The 16,348-nt window shown below is 45.5% G+C and overlaps 1 protein-coding gene across 2 annotated transcripts in view; it reads right to left on the bottom strand.

The window, feature by feature from the left end:
* Window positions 1-16,146, bottom strand: part of LOC138757125 (coiled-coil domain-containing protein 68-like) — a 71,558-nt gene extending 55,412 nt beyond the window's left edge. The window contains exons 1-2 of one of the 2 annotated variants that reach the window (XM_069923932.1): window positions 15,906-16,146; window positions 841-980 (exon numbers count right to left, since the gene is read on the bottom strand). In XM_069923932.1, coding sequence (XP_069780033.1) covers window positions 841-957 — 117 coding nt within the window. In that variant the 5' untranslated portion in view covers window positions 958-980; window positions 15,906-16,146. Of the gene's footprint in view, window positions 1-840; window positions 981-12,592; window positions 13,012-15,905 lie in introns of those variants that run through there. The other variant, XM_069923931.1, reaches the window with a different exon arrangement.
* Window positions 16,147-16,348: the final 202 nt, after the last annotated feature.

Raw genomic sequence — 16,348 nt, forward strand, 5'->3', positions numbered from 1 at the left:
TTGAGAGGGGATCTCATAGAGACATATAAAATTCTGGCAGGACTGGACAGAATGGATGCAGATGGGATGTTTCCAATAATAGGAAAATCCAGATCCCGGGGCCATGGTTTGAGGATAATAGGCAAGCCATTTAGGACCGAGATGAGGAGGAATTTCTTTATCCAGAGGGTGGTGAATCTGTGGAATTCATTGCCACAGAAGGCAGTAGAGGCAGGTTCATTCAATATATTTAAGATGGAATTAGATATATTTCTTCAGTATAAGGGTATTAAAGGTTACGGAGAGAAGGCGGGGACGGGGTACTAATCAGCCATGATCTTGTTGAATGGCGGAGCAGGCTCGAAGGGTCGAATGACCTACTCCTGCTCCTATCTTCTATGTTTCTATGTTTCATTTTTTAACATAATTTCAATCATTACACTTATTTTATAGTGATAAAAATTGTTTATTGCTTTCTCTAACATTGACTTTATTTTTCTTTAAAATACCTCATTTAGATAAATGAAACATGCTGTATTTGCTATCAAAATTGACCTGTTCATCTTTTCTTTATTCCTCCTTAAATTTGAATTTTAAAAATACTGCTCGAGAATCTGAAAATCCTAACCCTAACCCTAGCCCTAATGTGCGACCCAATCCCCAAGGAGTCCAGATATTTACTGCAGCCCCTCATTAACACCCTTGTCCTAATTATGCATGTTGTTCAACTTTGCTTAATGTTTTAAGCCCCCTGTTTTATTTTTGGCACCCACTACCAGCGGTGTTCAGAAATGAACCATCACAGCAACCACAAAATGAAGTTTGGTGTAAAGTAGATAGGCATCAGGATTATTATTTCACCTTTTTTATGTATTCTGTCTCTTGCTTGATTTGTATGATGGCAGATCCATTTAATGGTTTTCTTTCTCCTTTTTCATGACTTTTGGATTCCACCGGCTTCACCTCAGTGCAGTACATTGCAGATGCAGTGAATATGTAGCCTTGTTTGGTAACAAGCAAAAAATAAAATTAGAAAATTCCTTAAATATTTTTAATGTTATAATGAATAACATTTTGTATTTTTTCTGATGTAACATATGTGAACGTTCAGGTCAGACCATCAATAATATTTCTCGTAAAAGAACTCCTAAATTAGTACTCTTGCTTGCCTCGATGATTTCAACTATGACACTCAAGAAGCTTTTTTTAATTTTTTTTTATTTTTCACATTATGAACCATACTGACCAAATTACATACAGACATTTTTCTCTTGAACATATATACAGTGTCATTTTCTCCCCTTTTTCCCCCTCCCTTCCCTCCCTCCCTCCCTCACCCCCCTCCCCATTTATTCAAAGTTCAATCTATATGATACATTAAACCCGTTAAACAATGCCGTCACTTAATAAAAATAAACAAGAAATTTGCGTCTTCTATTTTTACATACTGGGTCAGTTCATTTTGTTGTCTTCTCTTTCTGTCATTTTAGGTGGTGGAGGTCCATGATAGGATTTCTCTATTGTGTTTCATGTATGGTTCCCATATTTGTTCGAATATTGTAATGTTATTTCTTAAATTATATTTTATTTTTTCCAATGGAATACATTTATTTATTTCTATGTACCATTGCTGTATTCTCAGGTTGTCTTCTAAGTTCCAGGTTGACATAATACATTTTTTTGCTACAGCTAGGGCTATCATAATAAATCTTTTTTGTGCTCCATCCAAATCGAGACCAAGTTCTTTATTTCTTATATAACTTAGAAGAAAGATCTATGGATTTTTTTGTATGTTGCTTTTTGTGATTTTATTTAATACCTGATTTAGATCTTCCCAAAACTTTTCCACTTTCTCACATGCCCAAATTGCATGTACTGTTGTTCCCGTTTCCTTCTTACAGCGAAAATTTCTGTCTGATACTGTTGGGTCCCATTTATTTAACTTTTGGGGTGTGGTGTATAGCCTGTGTAACCAATTATATTGTATCATGCATAACCTCGTGTTTATTGTATTTCTTATAGTTCTGGAGCATAGCTTTTCCCATGTTTCATTCTTTATCTTTATGTTTCGATATTGTTCCCATTTTTATTTAGGTTTACAGCTTGTTTCATCGTTCTCCTTTTCTTGCAGTTTGATGTACATGTTTGTTATAAATTTTTAAATTATCATTGTGTCTGTAATCACATATTCAAAGCTGCTTCCTTCTGGTAATCTCAGACTGTTTCCCAATTTGTCCTTCAAATAGGTTTTCAGTTGGTGGTATGCAAACATTGTATCGTGAGTTATATTATATTTGTCCTTCATTTGTCCTTCACTATGACACTCAAGAAGCTTGACACCACCAGCATAATGCAGCCCATAGGATGGGCAGCCCATTCACCCCATGAGCAGTCATGGTGCACCATGGCTTCAATGTGTATTATGGCTTAGGATACACTGCAGTAATTTAACAAGGCTTCTTTGAAACAGCCTCCCAAATCCCACTATCCTAGATGAATAAAGGCAATGGCCAGAGGGGTATAGGTTTCATCTCCAAGTTCGCCACCAAATCATGGACAGAAATTATAGCTTCTAGTAACAAAATGAGAGACTGCAGATGCTGGAATCTGGAACTAGAAACAACCTGCTGGAGGAACTCAGTAAACTGAAAAACATCAGTGGGAGAAGAAATGAATGGGCGAAGTTTCAGGTCAGAAACCTCCTTCTTGGATAAGTGACCAGAATCATGTTACCTGCATAACAGCATCGTGAGATTCCTTCAACCGAATGGATTCCAGACATTGATATACAAACACACACACACACACACACACACACACACACACACACACACACACACACACACACACACACACACACACACACACACACACACACACACACACACACACACACACACACACACACACACCAGTTCCATTTGAAATTCAATTTGAGATCAGCAATAAATTCTGATCCCGCCAATAACATCCATACTCTGAGAAGGAATAAAATGCAATATGCCTTTCAAACTGCTGTGGACAATCTAAATGTAGGGACTGGAGGTCAGTTTCAAGTATCAAGCTAAAAGTTTCACCTTCAATGAATGCACTAACAAATATGGAGAGATTGGTCAGAATGCACCTTGCCCATTTTTGTTGGAAGAACATTTGTTTGCTGCCTCCCAGGTTTCGCAACGTGTTATTCTATAACTGGCTGATATCAGGTACTTGCGAGAAATCCACAACAGCCTCCTCTAAATGTTCTTGCAGATGAACCTATCTCCTATATACCTTCTAATGACAGTATATATACCTTCTAATGACAGTGTGGTCAGAGGCCTTTAACGTAACTCACCATCCCATCCTGGTTATGTTCTCTTTTCTGCTGAGCAAAAGGTACACGAGCTTGCAAACATGGACCTCCAGATTGCTGCCCAAATCGATCTTGTCGATTTCTCATTGTCCAAAGATGATGCCCTTGCTTGCACTATTTTTAATTATATTTTTCTCTACACCATAGGCAATGTTTTTGTATTTTTCTATACACTGCACTGCCTGACCTCTTCTAATTCTGCTCCTTACATTCTATTTATTTTTTCAGTACCTGCTGTATGAGTTGACACACCAAGAGCACAAACAAAACAAAGCTTTTAATGGATCTCAGAAGGCGTAACAACAAACAACTTAATTCAAACTGTTCACATTGTGTTAGAATGTTCTAGACCAGGAGTGGGCAACGTTCTTTTTAAAACTCACATTCCACCTTAAGTAATCCTTATGCCATCGGTGATCTGTGATTAGTAAGGGATTGCTTAAGGTGGGATGTGAGTGGAAAAGGAAGATTGAGAATCACTCCTCTGGACCCAATTGTTACTAAAGTAATTTGCTTGAGAAAAATTGCCATTGGCCCATTTCCTTTGGAGTTATGAATCCGTGCACATAATGAGTCAATTGGGTACGATTAAAATAGTGGTTTTCAACCTTTTTCTTTCCACTCACACACCACCTTAAGCAACCCCTTACTAATCCCAGACCATTTATGTCATAGGGGATACTTAAGGTGGTATGTGTGTTTAAGAAAAGTTTGCCCATCCCAGTTCTAGACTATCTGCCATTCAGCTTAAAATATTTATTTAAAAACAAGGCAAAGCATGATAATTGTTTCATTTATTTCTGGTATCTTGCAACTTTGCTTACACATCCAACATGTGCCCCTGCCTCACTTCACTTCTGCATGTTACATGACCTTTATCATGTTTTGTAGATGTTGACAAAAGCAAATTGTGGGTCTGAACACTGCTGGGGTCCATGCAAAAATGAGAGCCTCTTTATCTTATAGAGGGTCAAACATTTGACCCTGGTTGCAACTGACAATTTAAAAATTTAAAAATTTAAGTGTATATGTATCATAGAAGTAGAAGAGACTACAGATTCTGAAATCTGGAGCAAAAAAATAACAAACTGTTGAAGGAACTGAGTGGCCCAATCAGCTTAATTGGAGGCAAAAGGACAGTCAAGGAGTGGTGATATGGCTGTATGCACTGGCTGGACTGCCCTCTGGGTGTCTCCCTGCCTTAGCTCCTCCCTCTCCTTCCTACTCATTTTTCTAGCCAAGATCCGGGCCAGCAGTCTCTTGCTCAATAAAGCCTATTGAGTCTTCTGTCTTCAGTCTTCTGTCTGCGTCATTATTGGGGCTACTAATAGCGCCCAACACAAGGTTTCAGGTTGAAACCCTGCATCAGAAGCAGATTATAGCACAATCCCTGTTTTAACATGTGAGCAGGAGATATTTCAGCCCAAATGTCTTTTACCTCCTGACTAACATCACTTAGGTTTGCGCTTCTCTTCTCAAACATTTCCTCTCAATCTTCATCATGACCCACAACCACCCACTCCCACAGCCCCAATTACCTCCTGACTAACATCACTTAGGTTTGCACTTCTCTTCTCAAACATTTCCTCTCAACCCTCACCATGACCCACAACCACCCATTCCCACAGCCCCAATTTTCTTCCAATATATTGAGTCTCCTGCTCCAGAGTTGGAGCTTGCTTGTGTTCCACTGTCAGTCGCTGTGTTTGTTATCCTGTTGATCTCCATTTAGAGGTGACTTGCTGCCATAATTCAGGCCTGTAATAGACTCCACAAAATCTCCACATATTGTGATACTACATATTAACATTTTAGTCACATATCAGTCATAGGGTTGTCCAGCAGGGAATCGGTCCTTCAGCTCAACTCATCCATGCCAACTAAACTGTCTACCTGAGTTGGTCCTGTTTGCCTCTTGAAACATAAGAATTATACAAAAATATGTAAAGGATTATTTTATTTTTAATTTAGATTTAAATGTATATATTTAAAAATTTTTAGACATGCAAATGTGGTTATGGGTGGTTTCGGCCCACGAGCCCGTGCCTCCCAATTACACCCAATTAACCTACAACCCCGGTATGTTTTTTTTTGAACAGTGGGAGGGAACTGGGCCACCCAGAGGAAACCCATGCAGACACGGGCGGGAATGTATAAGCTCCTTACAGAAAGCGCCAGATTTGAACCCTGTTACCTGGCACTTTGACAGTTATCCTTCTTTACACTATCTGCTACACTGAGTGCACTGCTCCTATATATGTTTGTAATGCTGCTTTTCCTTACGTGAAAGAAATATATATATAATAACCTGGCATATAAAACCAGAAACCTATATTTAAACATCAACATCGCTGAAGAAAGTGTGTGAAGCACAGATAGGGTGGACAGCCCGCTCCTTTTTCCCAGGGCAACAAAGGCAAATTTAGAGGACATCTGTTTAAGGTGAGTGGAGCAAAGTTTAGGGGAGATGTCAGGGCTACGTTTTTTACACAGAGATTGGTGGGTGCCTGGAATGCATTGCTGTGGGTAGGTGAGGTTGGCACAGTAGGAGCATAGAAAAGACTCTTAAATAGGCACATGGGTGAAAGAAAAACTGAGGGTCCTCAGTGTGAATTGGGGAAGGATTTGTTGTGGAGTAGGGTTACATAGGCCAGTGCAATATTGTGGGCCGATGGGCTTGTTCTGTGCTGTAATGTTCAATGAAACAATGTTCACTGCCATTTTAATAAAGCCATGCATTAGAAGAAGAAATTTCATAAATTCTATTATAAGTACTTCAAGTGATAATTTCATGAATAAATAACATGGAAACATTTAGTGTTCATAACTACAGAATAAGACAAAAGAAGAAGAGAAAGGTTTTAAACAAAATTACATCATCCATAATTTGGTATCTTCATCTCTTGGGTGTGCTTGGTAATTTGATAAACCTTTTGAGCTTTTGCTTTTGAAATGGAATATTTCATCAGTCCCCCACAACTTGAATAACTTCTAGCATTGCAATTCACAATGGAGCAGAGCAAGTATAATTCAATGAAGTACATTGCTGACAAAGCACAGTGAAAAAAAATGGCCGAGTTTTGTATTAATTGGTGCGGTAGACTGCGCAGACTGCCGTTGACTAATAAGTTGTTAACTTGGCAGAATAAAGCAATGGCACCTCATGCAAGGTATGGCATGAAAGTTAGCCCTTCTTCCCCAGAGTGAAGAAAAGGTCGACGAATGGATTACCAAGGGTTTGCAATTGATTTATTGCACTGATCCGCAAGCAAATTGGGTCATGGAAGTGCAGGTTCGCAGTGGGGTGACATCACAATGGTCCTGGAGGGAGGGGCTGAAAAGTGCTGATAAGTTCGTGGAGAGATAAAGTCAGTTGATAGGTTCAATTCACTCACAGCTTCTGTATGTTTTTTTTTCTTTCGTTCACTACACAGCACACAGACCACAGTGGTGACCCCAATTGCCCAAAACACCATTTTAGACCCCAAGATGAATGACACAAGCACCCAGAACACAGTCTCACTGAAGCTGCCAACATTTTGGACCTCACAGCTGCAAGTCTGGTTCAAACAGGCTGAGGCCCAGTCAGGTCAAGCAGATCACCACAGACTCCACAAGATATTTCTACGTGGACAGTTCACTCAACCAGGACACTTGCATCTGGCTACTTACATCTGCTGCCAGCCACCAACAGGTATGAGGCAATTAAGTTATTCCTTATCCGCCCCTTCAGCCTTTCCCACTGCAAACAAGCGGCACTGCTGCTCCACTTAGATGGCCTGGAGGACAGCATGCCATCTGCCCTTCTGAACGATATGCTGGTGTTAATGGATGGCCACAGCCTCTGCTTACTTCTCAAACAGATATTTCCCAAACAGATGCCGGAAGACATCTGCCTACTCCTTACGGACGATTACTTCAGCGACCCACGCCGGTTAGCACCCCTTGCATATATCCTGCAATATGACAGGTCATCTGCTAACCTAGTTGTAGCATCACGCCCAGTGGCTCGTCTCTCTTCCACTCCACCGAGGAGGCCAACAACAGCTGTGGCATGTGGAGACTCAAACTCGGAGTGGTGGTGTTTCTTCCATCAGAAATGGGGTTCTGTAGCCCACCATTGCCATCCACTTTGCTCCCATCTGGGAAACGCTGGGGCCGACTGTCATTGATGGCTACGACAATCAGCCACTGAGTCAGCCTCCTTTATCTATGAGACTGGCACTCAGAGCTGTGTTTCCTTGTGGACACATGGGCAGAGGTCAGCACCATGACCCCTCGAACCGGTACACCTGCGCCAAGAAATCAGAACGGTCCCTCACCATGCCAACAATAGCAGCATACGCACGTATGGGATGCAGACCATCCTGCTCGTGTTCAGGTCCTGCCGTTTTACATGGACCTTCACTTTGGCTGACGGATCTCAGCCCCTACTGGGCACAGATTTCCTTTGATCCCACCTGGATAACTGAAAGGGTGCCATCTAGTCAATTCCAGGACCTTCCAAAGCTTCGAGAAGCCAAGTTCCTGGCTCCCCACTTCAACTCGGTAACCTTACTAGGCAACGGGTTTGCCAGACTCCTGGCAGGATTCCTGGCCATTATAACACCACAATTCTCCATCATGGTCCCAAAACATGGCATCCAGCACCACATCCCCATGCAGGGACCACCGCTACATGTCCAGGCATGCAGGCTTCCTCCCGACAAGCTGCAGCTCGCCAAGGAAGAATTCAGGAAGATGGAGGAGATGGAAATCATTTGGCACTTGGACAGCCCATGGGCCTCTCCTCTGCACATGGTACCGAAGTCTTCTAGGGGATTGAGACCATTTGGGGATTAGCACCAGCTCAATGACTCCATAAAAGCTGACAAGCACCCAATTCCTCACATCCAGGACTTCATGGCCAATCTACACAGAGCGATGATTTTCTCAAAAATCGACCTGGTCCAGGGATATCACCAGATCCATGTGCACCCTACTGTCATCCCTAAGACAGCACTCATCACTCATTCGGCCTCATCTGCCTGCCATTCAGCCTCAAAAACACAGGTGCAGACTTTCCAGAGACTCATGGATTCGGTAGGTGTAGAGCTCGTCGAAAGAAACAAAGACTTGTTGATCCAAACCAAGGCTTTTATTAGCAAAAGACCAGAGCTCTTCACAGGTGGCCGACCAGTCCGGAATGAACCGACCTGGCTAGGGACACAACCCTTTAAGGCCCAGACAATAGGTGTGGCTTAGCTCTCAGCCAATCGCTGTAAGCACAGTCTAGATACAGTAACTATATACACTATGTACATTGGTGATAGATCTGTACTATCACATTCACCCCTTCTTGGAGAATTGACCCTGGGAAAAAAGAAACAAAAATGAGGGAGAGAATGAAAGGAAGGGGGAGGTCAAGGACTGTAGCGGTCAGGGGGTCTGACCATCCGGCGTGACCACCGTGGTGCCGGGATTGGGGTCGCTGGAGTGGTGTCGCCAGCGGGCTCGTCGGGTGTGACTGCTCCGTCGCTCAATTCCCCAGTCGTGTTGTCAGCAGGGTGGCTCGGGTCATTGGGGTGCTGTTGGTCCTTCTGTTGCGGCACGGGGCCTGGAGAATAAGGAGTTGGGGGGTTTGCTGGGTCTACCGCGTCCTGAGCTAGGTCCCGCACCGAAACAGTGTCCTCCCGCCCGTCTGGGAACTCAACGTAGGCGTAATGTGGGTTCGCATGGAGTAGAGTCACTCGGTCGACCAAGGGGTCGTTCTTTGAGTGCCGGTCGTGGCGTCGCAAAAGGACGGGGCCAGGGACGGTGAGCCATGCCGGTACAGTGGTTCCTAATTCGGATTTCCTCGGGAAAAGGAACATCCTTTCATGGGGGGTTGCATTTGTTGCAGTACCTAGGAGGGAGCGGATGGAGTGTAAGGCACTAGTGAGAACCTCCTGCCAGTGAGAGGTGGGGAGACATTTAGACCGGAGAGCCAGTGTAACCGCTCTCCATATGGTGCCATCCTCCCTCTCGACCTGGCCGTTACCGCGTGGGTTATAGTTCGTGGTCCTGCTTGAAGCAATACCACATTCCAGAAGGTACTGTCGCAGCTCTGCACTCATGAATGAGGACCCCCTATCACTGTGGATGGAATTGGGGTACCCGAAGATGGTGAAAATACTGTGAAGGGCCTGTATCACTGAGGTGGCAGTGGTGTCTGGGCAGGCCACAGCGAATGGGAAGCGGGAGTACTCGTCGATGGCTGTAAGGATGTAGGTATTACGGTTGGTCAACAGTAGGGGCTCCTTAAAGTCTACGCTAAGACGCTCGAAGGGGCGGGTGGCTTTGATAACGTGGGAGTTATCCGGACGGAAGAAGTGGGGCTTGCATTCAGCGCACACCGAACAGGCTCGGGTCATGGAGCGGATCTCCTCGACTGTGTAGGGTAAGTTGCGCGCCTTGACAAAGTGAGCAAACCTAGTGACCCCTGGATGACAGGACGCCTCATGGAGTTTCCGTAGTCTGTCCATCAGTATGCTGGCGCACGTCCCCCTGGAGAGCGCGTCAGGCGGGTCGTTGAGCTTACCAGGCCGGTACAGAATGTCATAGTTAAAGGTGGAGAGTTCGATTCTCCATCTGGCGATTTTGTTGATTTTTATCTTACCACGCTGGGCGTTGCTGAACATGAAGGAGACCGCGCGTTGATCAGTTAACAGTGTAAAGCACCTCCCAGCGAGGTAATGTCTCCAACGACGCACCGCTTCAACTATGGCCTGGGCCTCCTTCTCGATCGAGGAGTGTCTACTCTCCAGACCCTGGAGGGTTCTGGAGAAGAAGGCTACAGGCCGACTGGCCTGGTTCAAGGTGGCTGCCAGGGCGAAGTCGGATGCATCGCTCTCGACTTTAAACGGGACAGACTCATCGATCGCGTGCAGCGTCGCAGCGCCGATGTCGGATTTGATTCGATCGAAAGCCGCTGTGGCTTCGGTCGAGAGGGGAAAACAGGTGGTCTTGATAAGAGGACACGCCTTGTCGGCGTAGTGTGGAACCCATTGGGCGTAATACGAGAAAAGGCCCAGGCAACGTTTGAGAGCTTTCTGGGTATGTGGGGGGGGTAAGTCCATTAGGGGACGCATGCGGTCAGGATCTGGCATGACTATCCCGTTCTCCACCACACAACCTAGAATAGCGAGTCGTGTGGTCCGGAAGACACACTTGTCCAAATTGTAAGTCAGGTTTAGCCGACGGGCAGTTTGAAGAAATTTGACTCGGTTGGCGTCGTGGTCCTGCACGTCATGGCCGCAGATGGTGATATTGTCCAGATACGGGAAGGTAGCGGTTAGCCCGTTCTGGTCCACCATCCTGTCCATTTCCCGCTGGAAGACCGCGACACCATTCGTGACCCCGAATGGTACCCTGAGAAATTGATATAGCCGCCCATTCGCTTCAAAGACCGTGAATGGTCGGTCCTCGCAGTGGATCGTGAGCTGGTGGTAGGCCGAACGTAGGTCAATAGTGGAGAAAATGTGGTATTGGGCGATCTGGTTCACCACATCCGTCATGCGTGGCAGGGGGTACGCATCCAGGAGCGTGAAGCGGTTAATGGTCTGGCTATAGTCGACCACCATCCGTAGTTTTTCCCCATTCTTGACAACCATCACCTGTGCTCTCCAGGGGCTTGAACTGGGTTCGATGATGCCCTCATCCAGCAATCTACGCACCTCATTCCTAATGAATTGCCTGTTTTCGTAACTATATTGCCGACTTTTGGTGGCCACAGGCTTCCAGCCAGTGGTGAGGTTTGCGAAGAGTGCTGGCGGGGCAATCCGGAGTGTGGAAAGGCCGCAGGATTGGCCCCGGGGCACGGCGGCGGGTTGCTCGGGTGCTTCGGGAGTGGGGCGATGGCAGACCGAGAGGGGGGCGTGGGGTCCCCCAAAGTGTATGGACACCGTTTGGAACTTACACTGGAAGTCTAATCCCAGCAACACTGGGGCGCACAATTGGGGAAGGACGAATAATTTGAAGTGGGTGACCGTCACGCCCTGTACTTCCAGCGTGGCGATGCAATACCCCTTTATCCCAGTCGTGTGTGACCTCGTCACTAATGAGATCCTCTGGTTAGTGGGGATAATGTCAAGTCCCCAACGGGGTGCCAAATCTGGCTGGATAAAACTGTCAGTTGACCCAGAGTCAAATAAGCAATTGGTGTAGTGTCCATGCACTTTAATCAGTTCCATTGCTCTGGTGAGGGGATGAGAGCATTGGTGGTTTAATGTTATTGAAGCAGTTGACAGGGGAGTTTTATGACGTCACGCAACGGGATGACGTAGTCAACGCTCGAGGAGCAGGTTGGAGGACCTCCCGAAAGTGCTGTTGTGGCGGCGTTGGCGGGTGAATGGTAAGTAGTGGGGTTTGTAGTTGCTCGCGATTGGCGGTGGGTAGGTCGTTGGTCGCGGCGGTCGGGCCCTGGCGGTCATCAGCGATGGACGCTAGGGTGAGCACCTGGTTGGCCGCAGGGGTGGCTGTGGAGGCGGTAGCAGCGGCGGTAGCGTCGGCCCCGGGGGTGGCTGTGGCGGCAGCAGCAGCGGCGGTAGAGTCGAGTGTTCCGCACGGGGGCGAGAGGCGGGCCAACACCATGGTTGCGAGGGTGGGTTGCCCCTTCCAGGTTCGGCGTCTCCGAGACGTCAGGCGTTGCCGTGCAGGGGAGCCCTGACGTGACGTCATAAAACTCCCCTGTCTCGTTGGACGAGAGCTCTGGGGAAGAAGAGTTTGAATGGGATAGCGGCGATTGGGCTTCACACGAGGCACTGTGTTTGCTGGCGGCCATTTTAGACCTACAGACTGCAGCAAAGTGGCCGTTTTTAAGGCACTTCTGGCACCTGGCTTTTCTTGCTGGGCACTGGGACCTGCTGTGCTTGTCCCTCCCGCAGAAATAACATTTTGGGTTCGCAGGGGGCAGTGTAGCAGCAGCCGTCAGGCCGACAGTATCTCGGGGGGTGGTAGGGTAGAAGGGCACTCTACTCACATCAGAACAAGGGGTCCAGTCCCTAGAGAGCTCGGTGGACTTTAAGGCTGCATCTTCCATTGTGATTGCAATCCGGGCCACGTCCTCTAGTTTTTCTACCCCTTGTTTGAGCAAGCGCAGCCTCACTTCATTCGATCAGAGCCCGGCCATATAGGCATCCCGGACGAGATCATTTGTGATCTCGGCAGCAGTTTTGTCCACACAGTTACAGTCCTTGCCCAATGCCTTTAATATTTGTAAATATGCCCTGCTGGACTCACCGGGCTGTTGCTTCCTCGACGCAAGCACGAGCCGGGCATGAACTCTGTTCACCGGTTGATCATACAGTCCTTTCAGTACCTTTATGGCTGCGGTGTAAGTGGTCTCATCCTGGATGTTCTCGTAGACTCTCAAGGACACCATAGACAGCAATGCTGTTAGACGCTGGTTATCCTCCTCTACCTGAATGAATCTCAGGAAGTTTTCAAAGTTCAGCAGCCAGAAGTTAAAGGCTTTGAAGGCTGTAGCTGACTGTGGGTCGATATCAAGTTTTTCTGGCTGAGTTAAACGCTCCATCCCTTTCAAAAAAAAATTCTTTTGCTAATAAAATTGTAGAGCTCGTCGAAAGAACCAAAGACTTGTTGATCCAAACCAAGGCTTTTATTAGCAAAAGACCGGAGCTCTTCACAGGTGGCCGACCAGTCCGGAATGATCCGACCTGGCTAGGGACACAACCCTTTAAGTCCCAGACAATAGGTGTGGCTTAGCTCTCAGCCAATCGCTGTAAGCACAGTCTAGATACAGTAACTATATACACTATGTACATTGGTGATAGATCTGTACTATCACAGTAGGTCACGGCCTGGATTTCATTTTTATCTACCTAGACAGCATCTTCATCACCCGTCATTCACAACAGGAGGATCTAACACACCTGCAGCTGCTCTGCCAGTGACTGAGTGACTATCTCCTAGCCATTAACCCAGCGAAATTTCACTTCGACCTGACAGCCATCGAATTCCTTGGGCACTGTATCGACCGACATGAGGCGGTCCCTCTTCAGTAAAAGTTTGAGACAATTCATAAGTTCTCCAAGCCAACTGCAGTCAAAAGTTTTCAGGAGTTCATTGGGATGGTCAACTTTTACCATCAATTTCTGCCAGCAGGTGGCAGGATCATGCAACCTCTTTTCAAGCTGCTGTCCGTCAGACCAAAGAACTCTGCTGGGACACAGAGTCTTCAGCAGCTTTCGATCAAGCCAAAGACACTCTGGCCAACACCACTCTTCTAATGCATTCACACTTTGATTAGCCCACCGCCATCACAGTCGATGCATCCAACATGGCTGACAGTGGCATCCTGGAGCAACTGATTGATCAACATTGGAGATCGCTCGCTTTCTTTAGCAGACACCTGTGTCACCCAGAGCAAAATTATAGTGCATTCCTCTATTTCCTCCAAGAACGGGATTTCATGGTCTTCACAGATCACTAGGCCCTCACTTTTGCCTTCGCCAAGGTGTCGGATCCATGGTTTGCAAGGCAGCAGCATCACCTCTCTTATATTTCAGAGTACACAATGGCTATCAAGCACATTTCTGGCAAGAACAATCTCTGTCCTATATGTCCATCCTGTCTGTGCACTCCCTGTCCCATGAAATTGACTATATGGTGCTCGTAGCAACCCAGCAGCAGGATCGTGAGATACCAGCCTAACGCATTGCAGTCTCAGGGCTACAGCAGGATGACATGCATTTCAGGCCTTCTGAAGCCACACTTCTCTATGAAGTGTCCACTAGCCAACCTTGGCCCATCATTCCTGCCACTTGGAGGTGTTGTGTCTTCAATGCACTATATGGGTTTCCCCACCCATCCATCTGGGCAACAACTCAACTGATTGGAGACATCTTCATGTGGCATGGCTTGCATAAACAGGTTGGCCACTGGGCCAGAACTTGCCTGCACTGTCCTTCCCACTGGCACACAGACGATTTGACAACGTCTACATGGACCTCGTCTGTCCGCTGCCAGTTTCCAGAGGTGCAACATACCTGCTCACGATGGTGGACAGGTTCACTAGATGGCCGGAAGCTGTCCCACTCTGTGTGGGTTTTTTTTTATTTTGTTCACTGCACAGCACCCCAACCCAATTATCACATTTCCTGGGCCATGTGTAACCCTTGTTGCAATAGGTTATCCAGGCAGAAATTCCTGGATTGGCAACCAAGATGTAACAATAAGATGAGACAGTTTGTGGAAGTGGGTGGAAGACCCACTGGCCTTTTCACTTTGACTAGAGGGAAAACTGACAGATGCAGTGTGGCTCTAAATTTCCTGCCACCTCCACATATTTTTTTTATCAAATTCCTCTCCTGTTTATACCAGGAAATTCTAATCCATAAAATATTTAATAGTAAAATAAAGGAAATCTACTGAATTGATTCAGTCACCACACCAGCCAATATTGAAACCGATGAAAGATAAGTTTAGAACACGTAAGGAAGAACTCTTTTTATTTCAGTGGTGATCAATATCCTATTGCCATCTTTGATTTTCCACAATCATCTGATAAATCGGTGTGAGTGCTGCTTAGTGGCAAGAATCAGCCTGGCCTGACCCATGTCTCTGACTCAACTACAACTGGAAGACAAGCAGACAAAAAAAAATCAGAATATTGCAGATAATTGAAATTTGAGACAAAAATTGACAATTCTGGAGACACCCAACAGGTCAGGCAGCTATTGTGGAAGGAAAAACAGAATTAATGTTTCAGATTGTAAACATGTTGTCGGAACCAGGAAAAGAGAGAAAAAAAGAACAAAAAAATTGTTGGAGGAACTCCTCAAAAATTTGAGCAGCACCCATGGGGGAAAGTGGCACAGAGTGTGAGGAAGGGGGGCACCAAAAAACCTCACCAGCAGATTATCACTATGGTAACTCAAATCTCACCTTGTCAGACCTATTCACTTGTCCTCTCCCTAGCTCCCTCAACTTAAAACTGACTATTTTTTCTCTCTCTTTTCCAGTTCTGTTGAAGAGTGTTTGAGGAAAAATGTTATCTGTTTATTTTTCTGCAGATGCTATCTGACCTGTTGAGCATTTTCTGTTTACACCACAGGACGTAAAAGATGTGCAGTAAGAGGCAAGTTCCAACCTGATTTGAAGGTTAACCAGTTCAGACCCTCACAGCCTGCCTGAGATAAACTGTCCAGTGTTCTTCACTCAGAGCATTTGTGTACCCTGGCAAAATGCACAGCTTAGTCCAAACTGCCCTTATATTGAACACTAATTCAAACCACATGAGACTAGGCCCGAGGCTGAAGTTCACTGACCACTCACTCAAATTCAAACACCGACAGTAATAAGGTAAATAACGTAGCATGCATCTTACAACAGAATATTGGACCTCCAGATGAAAAATCCCCACTCATTAACAGCCAAGGAATGAACTTACTGTTTACAGAGTATCGTTAGCCTGATATTTCATTTTATTCAGAAACACACCAGATTTCCAGAGCAAAATACTCTAATTGATGTCAGTGGAATTTTTAATACTCTGAAACAAAGAGAGAAAAGTATTGACAATGATGCTCACCTTTCTAAAATGGAGGCAGATCGTTGAAAATCAGATATGCCTGTAATTCTGCACCAGATAAATGAGTTGCCACCAGTGTGAACGTTTGGTAGGTAGATTGTCCAAATCATGGAACCTGGTGACCTTCATTCATTCAGTTGGTTTAAATGTTTTGTAGTTGACGACCTCTTGAAACTCACTAATTCGTATCTACACTGCATTACATGTAAATTGTCTCTGAAACTCTAAACGATAACCTTTGTACTTCCTCGTTGGCCATATGCCAACGATGACAGCATCACTGAAAGCTAGACAGCCATACATTCAGTGGAGGAATGCTGTAAAAGAAACTTCTGTATTATAAATACGAATCAGTTTCAAATGATCCACATGCACTCTCACCGACAAAGACCTTTGTGTGTTTCAGTTAATTCCATGTTTCAAGATAACCAGGAAAATTACTA

Source organism: Narcine bancroftii, chromosome 3, assembly GCF_036971445.1.
Source record: "Narcine bancroftii isolate sNarBan1 chromosome 3, sNarBan1.hap1, whole genome shotgun sequence".
NCBI classification, from domain to species: Eukaryota; Metazoa; Chordata; class Chondrichthyes; order Torpediniformes; family Narcinidae; genus Narcine; species Narcine bancroftii.